This window comes from Hoplias malabaricus, chromosome 2 (genome assembly GCF_029633855.1).
Source record: "Hoplias malabaricus isolate fHopMal1 chromosome 2, fHopMal1.hap1, whole genome shotgun sequence".
In the NCBI taxonomy this organism is placed as follows: Eukaryota; Metazoa; Chordata; class Actinopteri; order Characiformes; family Erythrinidae; genus Hoplias; species Hoplias malabaricus.
Genome location: NC_089801.1, coordinates 33,404,431 through 33,411,906, shown reverse-complemented (window position 1 = coordinate 33,411,906; position 7,476 = coordinate 33,404,431). Strand labels below are relative to the sequence as shown.

The following is a 7,476-nucleotide window of genomic DNA, read 5'->3' as shown; positions in this document are numbered from 1 at the left end:
TAAAAATGTAAGTATAATATTAAATAATATTTTACTTTAAGAGCTTTCTGTGTTTCTGGAGAATTAGACATTAGTCTTATTAATAAGATATTAGCCATGTGGTTGTTTTTGTATTCTTTGTTTACATCGAAAATTAAAATGAGGTAGGAACTAAAGCAGCGGCTGCTGGTTTCGCTCAGGACAGAAACGCAGGACTGTGGGTGTAGTCAGAGGGCGTTCCTCATTTGATTAATATCACAAAGAACCAATCAAATGTCGTAAATTTACAGCCTCAGCCAATAGAATATTTGGGTAGGGACTAATCGTTGCGAGGCTGGTGGCGTCACTGACAACAACATTTCAAATCAGTTGAAGCGGTGTTAACGGAAAAAACATAAGTTTATTTTCTTATGTTTTTTTATATTTTAAATTTAAATCGGACGTTTTAGTGATGGTGGAGTTATGTATTTTGTACAGAAATCAAGGGTAAATAAACGGCCGTATAAGTCAATCTAAAAGTCAGTTAACGATAGCTGAATATTACGCTGGCCGGTTTCAACAAAATGAGTGAGAAAAGAAAGACTGAAAGACGTGTAATGAGCGAGAAGAGAGGAGTGAAAGATGGAGGGAAGACCTCAAGCTTCCGAAAGCCAAGGGAAATTCGAGTTTTAGCGGAGAGGAACCCGCCTGTTGTTGCTGTAGGTGCCTGGGTGGAATCTGGAGCTGAGAGACAGGAACATCCAGCGGTAAGGATTCATACAACACCGTTAAATTAACAATAATTTAAGACTAAACTCCCCTAAAAGTTATCAAATTACTGTTGCAATTAACAAAAAGTCTGATAAACTCACTCTTACTGTAGAAATGGAATGACTGATATATGAAGGAGTGTCGCGTCTCTCTTGTTTATTGCGCCCCCTTCTGGCATTGTCTGTTCCGGGTCCTTGGTTCGATCTTTTCCTCAGGTCACTGTCTATGTGGAGGGTTCTCCCTGTGTCGACATGGGTTTCCTGAGGGTGCTGTGTTTTAGTAGCTAGGTCCATTGGCCATCCAAAAATATGACTAGGGGAGTTTGTGATACCCTGTGATGGACTGGCTCCCTGTCCAGGGTGTGTCCCTTGATTGTGTCATTGATTCTAGAAAGGCCCCAAACCCTCTGTGACCCTGGTCCGGATGAAAAAGCTACAATAAATGAATTAATTGAATTAATTTCTTTGTGGTCATTTTAGAGACAATTTTGGACACTGGTTAAAATTATCATCACTTTGAATGCAATCTGAAAAACTGGCCATTTCATATGTTGTGTAGTGTAGTATATGTTGTATAGTATATGTTCTCCGTTGTCAGTCAGGCAGTTCTGAGTTGTTGTTTGTTTTCCGCAGGTGCGTGCAAGGCTCACTGAGGAGGTTCATGAAGAAGTGCGCAGGGAGAAGGAGGAGAGTTTGCAGCGGTTTCAGGACGCAGTGCGAAGGAGAGTGTCCCAACAGGCCCGGCTTCGCAAACAACAGCAGCTGCAGAGGTCATATGAAATGGTAAATTCTTGAACAGGGCTGAAAAATTAGATTAAAGCTTTTTTGACCGGAAATAAATAGATTGTTCTGATGACTCTAAGTGCTGAAAACATGGTGAAAAACTTTGCTGAACTGTTGGTTTAATTTGAGACAGACTTGTAGCAATTTAATGTGATACTCTTCTGTGCTTTTTCTAGGCTGAGAGGGAGGGCAGAGTGCTCCAGCAAAGCAGTGATGCAGCTCAGCGTCTCACACCTCGGAAGAGTCTCTTCCCTTCATGGCCACAAGGGGAGCAGACCATCTGCAGCTTTAACTCCCACTCAGCTTCATCTCAGGAGTTCCCCTGCACTGATAACTCTAATCAATATACTCATCAGGTGAGGACAGGAATAATAATGATAATCATAAACATAGCCATGTTGTTGTTATAATTGGTTGTGCTAGTATTAGCAGCATTATTAAATAATTTACCCAAAAGAAAATGAAATAGAAGAAGGTTTTGTGTCCATTCCAAAAAGAAAGTACTACACTGTTTGCTTTCCATCACAGTTTTCTGGAGCTCTGTTTATTCTTTTGTTTTGGTTTCACAGCTCAGCAGAGTGATGAAGCAGGTGAGATTGCGACTGGCTGCCTGTCAAATTGTGAGAGACGGGGAGGAGCTCTCAGAGCTGCCAGGGGGAATATGGAAAGTGTCGCCAACGAGACAAGTGAGTGTAATGATACGCCTACACTACCACTCCAAAATCTGAAATCAAACACAGTATAATAATACATATTATTACTTTGTGTACAATAATCAACTGTCCAGTGTGGTGTGGAGTATTGCAAACGCTTAAGGTATTTTAAGTGTTTTATTTAATATTTAAAATGTTCTTTGAATAATATATTGAAAATTATACTTTCTGTATATTTTAATTAAGGTTTCTGCTTTGATATTGGTTTAAAGCTTATAGCTTATACAGTAAATACTGTAAAATAGCCTTAATATATTTAATTGATCAGTAATAAATTAAGGAGATATCTAGAGGTGCATATGTGCAATATTGTTCCTCTACAAGGGTAAAGCAGTTAACATTGTTTTATTATTCATACCAGAAGTCTCTATCACATTTGAGAACAGTAAATGATGAGGAAGATGAAGAACACCACGAAAACTCTGGCAGTCTTAATGAGGAAGAGGAGATTCCATTAACAGGGCATCATGACCGACCGTTTCACAGCAGCAAAACGGTGACTTTTCAGAATGAAATTGTAAGTCTAAGTTTGTGACAGTATCTGTAACCCCAGACAAAGCAACTTAACCCCTGCAGAGGGTCTTTAAACACAGCAAAGACAAAGAATATATGAGAAAAATGATATAACATAATATGTATAATTGGACAGTAATATCTGTGTCCAATTGTTTAGGGACAGTGGGAAGAAACACATCCCTCGAGCACCAGAACTGAATACAGGTCCATGCCAAAGCTGTGGCCAATGGAAGATGAAGAGGAGCTAAAGAGACAGGTACAGAAGGTATACACTACATCGTCGTGGAATTGTGGGCTGATATTTTGAACGTTGATACCAAAACATATAAATAAATAGTCATAAAATGTAAATGTAAATGTGGGTGTAGTCAGAGGTTGCTCCTCATTTGATTTATTTCACAAAGAGCCAATCAGTTGTCGTGAACTTACATGCTACATAATAATAAATTATATTCAATATATGTAATATATATTAAAAATATTAAATGGTTTTATTTATTAAAATGTTTTCTTTTAATACAAATTTAATTTCAATCATTGAGAGCCACTTTCCACCGTACTTCACTGTGCCTAAACGACTCGTAAAGAATGTATGTCATATTATGGCTAATTGCATGATGTCGTTAGGTAAACCTGTTAGAATATCATAATATTGACTTTTTAAAATTGTTTTTAAAATGATGATGATATTATTTGCGAACGATATGATATGGCACAGCCCTATACTTGGGTAGGGACTAATAGTTGCAAGGATGTTGGCGTCACTGACAACAACATTTCAAATCAGTTAAAGTGGTGTTAACAGAAATAACTGGGTTTAGTTTATTACGTTTTTATATTTTAAGTTTAAAACCGACGTTTTAGTGAAATTTGGCCTACGTCCTCCTAGAATAGCTCTAATAGGAAATGTAATGCGGTTTCAAATAATTCTTCTGTTATAGAGTAAAATAAATCAAATTAAGCTTACATATAACCATCAGTCTGCATTATTTTCTTGCATATATTTAATATGTCTCATTGTAGAAGTGTCTCAGTTGCTGAAGCATTATCTATACTTGCAGAGGCAGTCTCAGTTCCTCACGTATCGCCGACTCTTCATGGACATTGAGCGGGAACAGGTGAAAGAAAACCAGAGGCACAGGAAACACCTGAGGAGAATTGCAAGGTCCATACATACACATACACTTACCATATATGGGGGACATGTACACTTAGTGCACCTTACACAACACTGTCCAGTTTCTGACAGTTATAATATGAAATGTCTACATTGTGTGTTTACATCATTGCATTAAGCTTACATCATCTCTATTAATATCTTTGATTTCAGGAAGAACATTAGATGAGCAGATGTCTAAAAACATCTGGACTTATGTTATTTCATACCTACATTATCCTCAAAGCTCCAGTACAAAACTTAAGAAGTATTCTTGCTTTACGCCAAACACATTGTTGGGTCTCTAGTTCAAAAAATCAGTTTCAAACCTTTTGCTTTTGTTTATGCTGCAGTGTGTACGTTCAAATCGTCCTGTTCTAAGAACCGCAGTGTCATTTATTTCTCCCATGCCACATATCATGAGCGATCATATCATGTATGTTTGCTATTTTGAAACCCCTTCCTTTTTTTGTATTCCCACTTCTTCCTTTTTTAATGTCATATAGGAGAGCTTTGATGGGGAAATGATTCACGTGTGTTTCCGATAGCACAGCGCATGGAACAGCCAGCTTTTATGTTCCCTAAAGCATTAAACTAAAAATAAAAAGATTCCACTACTTCTGGGAAAACTGTGAGATTGTTTGAACTAAAGTGGTCAAAGTTATGGTGTTGTATCACGTAAGGTCATTGATCAGAGGCAGTGTGACCATTATTGAAGTCCCTTTTTTTTATCAGCCTTTACAATCAAACATTTCTGTGGCATATTTGCAATGTTTATGTCTGTAATTATTGCAAAACAATAATAAAAATGCATCTTTTAAAAGGTCATGGTGTTACTTCCATCTATTCTTTCTCATTTAGAATTAAAGCCGAGAAAGAAAGACACAGAAGAGAGGAGGAGAGCAGAATGGAGCAGAGGAGGCTGCAGGAGGAGAGCAGGAGGGAGTTGGCCGAAAGAGAGCGCCTCATCCTTGAACAGTTACGGTTGGAGGCGGAGGAGCATGAGGAGGACAAGAAGAGGAGGGAGAGATCAAAGAAGGTCAAAGAGACCACGAGGTAAACTTGTGCAAGGAACTTTCAGAAAGAGACTGATCACACACAGATGTGCACTATACATGTTGTTTATTCATGGTGTTCATGTTGTCTACTGTCAATAACAGATCTTTCATTGGTAATCAGTATTGCGCTGATGAATTTGTGAAAAGTAAGAGTACAGTTTGGGGGTTCTGTTTGTAGGTATATTGAGGCCTTGCGGGCTCAGATGAAAGAGAAACTGGAGCAGGAGAAAGTGGACCTTCCTCCACTTTGCTGCTGTGGTGACAGCTTCTGGGATTCCCATCCTGACACCTGCGCCAACAACTGCGTCTTCTACAACAATCCTAAAGGTGGGCAGCTGGTGACCATAAGGGTAGTGAATCTGTCAATTGATTCCAGTTCAGTGAAGAGGAGGCCTGATTTGGTCAAGGATCCATTTGTTTGTTCTCTTTGTTGAAAAAGGTACTCTTAGGTCAATTGTAGAACAGACAGGTTTTCCCAGTCAGTTATCCAGACACCAATCCCCACTCAATCTGGCCACTTTGCCAGTCTGTTATCGGTTTGCCAGTCAGTTTTGTTGGTCAGTTATCAACAAGTTTCAGAAGTTGCTGATCTCTCTTTTTCCCCCCCCTCCTTCTTCCAGGCTACGCTCAGGCTCTGCACTCTGTCCTGCTGAGCCATGACCTGACTGAAGGCAGTGCTGGACACAGAGGACCCACATGGGGAATCACATCCATGCATGCACTGTCCCCTCGGAAATGAGCACACTCACTGACCATCTAGTGTTTTAAAATCGATGGTGTGCCAGGTTCACAGACTCAGGAACACTGCATCACAAATACCTCAACATTCAGCTTGTCCCGTTTGTGTTTTTTTTTTTTTTATTTATCAGTATATTTCAGGGATGAAGGCAGGTGTTTTAAGTTAGGGTGCAGAAATTTGAAGCAGCATATTTGTGATTTATACAGTGACGTAATTTTAAAATTAGACTTTTATACTGTAACCACTCTAACCAAAGTATCACACCTGTATTCAAACAACACACTGACATTCAGTACTCAGACATTCTTAGATGGTGATAGGATGATAGATAAGTGCAAATAATGTATTTTTAAAAATGATGCATTATTGTATTTGCTGATATTTATGAAGATAAATTCTGAACTTCTGAACCCAGCAATAGCCTCTGGACATTCTTTATCTCAAGCTTCATGCTCTCAAAGCCAGCAGTGGATAAGAAAACAATGTGACTTACTCTAATAATAAAAACAATGTTAGCATGTTCAGCAGTACATGTCTACTGTAAGCCTTGAGAAATATATGCATATAATATAAAATAAAAATCGTTTAGGGTTTTTTGTAGCTACAATCTGGGTGTAGTGTAGCACTCTCAGCACCCCTACTTCCCACCTCCCTGGATTCAGAATACACGTTGGTGCTTGGAAAGTGGAAGTTCCTGACACCCTTTGGTGCTTCCTAGGACATTTTCCTATCACTTTTGGTGTTTCTAGTTTTTATTCTATTATATTTGTCGTTTAACTCAGTCAGTCTTTTTAAAGCTGATTTAATAAAATTTTCTCTGAAAAAAAATGAAATGTGTTTTTTTCCCACGTCAACTATTAGAATTAATTACTACTGATTAATTCCATTACACGATGGACTCTATAAACATTTTCACTGTCATTATCTCGCCACTCATAAAGCAGCCAGTCCTGCCATTCTGAGTACTTATCAGAGTGGCCCAGTGACCTTTGGATACCTGCAAGAACATTGTTCAAGCACATTACAACTGCATGCTCAAACATTCAAACATAGACTATTGCTGAGATAGCCACCTGCAGAATGCCTCCAACTTAGAGGTCAATAAATGTTGGGCAAAAGTCCACCTGGAAAGTCTTTGAGTCTCAACACTGTCGAAATTAGGAAGTTGACTTTTAACCTAGACATCTTTCCAGTCAACTGAGATGAAATAAAAATATCAAGGATTACTCATACATTAATGTTTTATTGTGTACAGCGTGATCATGAATGGTTGGCGGCCCACTTTCCATAAGTAATGGAAAAGCGATTGTTTTCATAGTTTATTACCAAGCTTAGATAACAGATTACAAAGTCTTATTATAAAACTCTTGTGTTAGTGGTACAGTACAGACCATCTAGGTTTTATCATTTATAGATCAGAAGAACCTCTGGAAACTGGTTTGTAATGTTCTCACTCACTCATGTTTAAAAATATGCTTTTTGGTGGCTTGCCTCAATGACAGTATTCAGGTTTGTTTATTTAATCATTTATTCATCGATTTACTTCTTTAACTACTCGGTTCAGAACAGGCTTGCTGTGGGTCTAGAGCCTACATGGAACCATTGGCCAGGAATAAACCCTGGACAGAGCACCAGGACATCACACCTAAGAACAATTCCACACAGCCAGTTCATCTACCAACATGTGTTTCTGAACTGTAAAAGGAAGCCCACACAGACAGGGGAGGGGTGCACCAAACTCCTCACAGACAGTGATCCAAGATCAAACCCAGGACCCCAAAAT

At 38.7% G+C, this 7,476-nt stretch overlaps 1 protein-coding gene across 3 annotated transcripts; it reads left to right on the top strand.

Annotated features, from left to right (window-relative positions):
• The first annotated feature begins 299 nt into the window (after nucleotides 1-299).
• ccdc15 (coiled-coil domain containing 15) lies at nucleotides 300-6,503 on the top strand. 3 transcript variants are annotated; one of them, XM_066661328.1, is made up of 10 exons: nucleotides 300-725; nucleotides 1,362-1,511; nucleotides 1,688-1,867; nucleotides 2,081-2,197; nucleotides 2,589-2,741; nucleotides 2,898-3,005; nucleotides 3,802-3,905; nucleotides 4,758-4,952; nucleotides 5,133-5,281; nucleotides 5,575-6,503. In XM_066661328.1, exons 1-10 carry the CDS (start codon nucleotides 543-545, stop codon nucleotides 5,691-5,693), a joined length of 1,458 nt encoding a protein of 485 aa, XP_066517425.1. In that variant the 5' UTR covers nucleotides 300-542; the 3' UTR covers nucleotides 5,694-6,503. The 3 variants fall into 3 exon arrangements, with proteins under 3 accessions (XP_066517425.1, XP_066517426.1, XP_066517424.1); XM_066661329.1 differs by having other exon boundaries at nucleotides 301-725; nucleotides 2,586-2,741; nucleotides 2,898-2,996; XM_066661327.1 differs by having other exon boundaries at nucleotides 301-725; nucleotides 2,586-2,741.
• Nucleotides 6,504-7,476: the final 973 nt, after the last annotated feature.

Coding starts and splice junctions, on each gene's coding strand:
- ccdc15 (XM_066661327.1), top strand. CDS start 543: ATGAGTGAGAAAAGAAAGACTGAAAGACGTGTAATGAGCGAGAAGAGA. Junction 726..1,361: donor AGAGACAGGAACATCCAGCG/GTAAGGATTCAT, acceptor TGTTTTCCGCAG/GTGCGTGCAAGGCTCACTGA. Junction 1,868..2,080: donor CTAATCAATATACTCATCAG/GTGAGGACAGGA, acceptor TTGGTTTCACAG/CTCAGCAGAGTGATGAAGCA.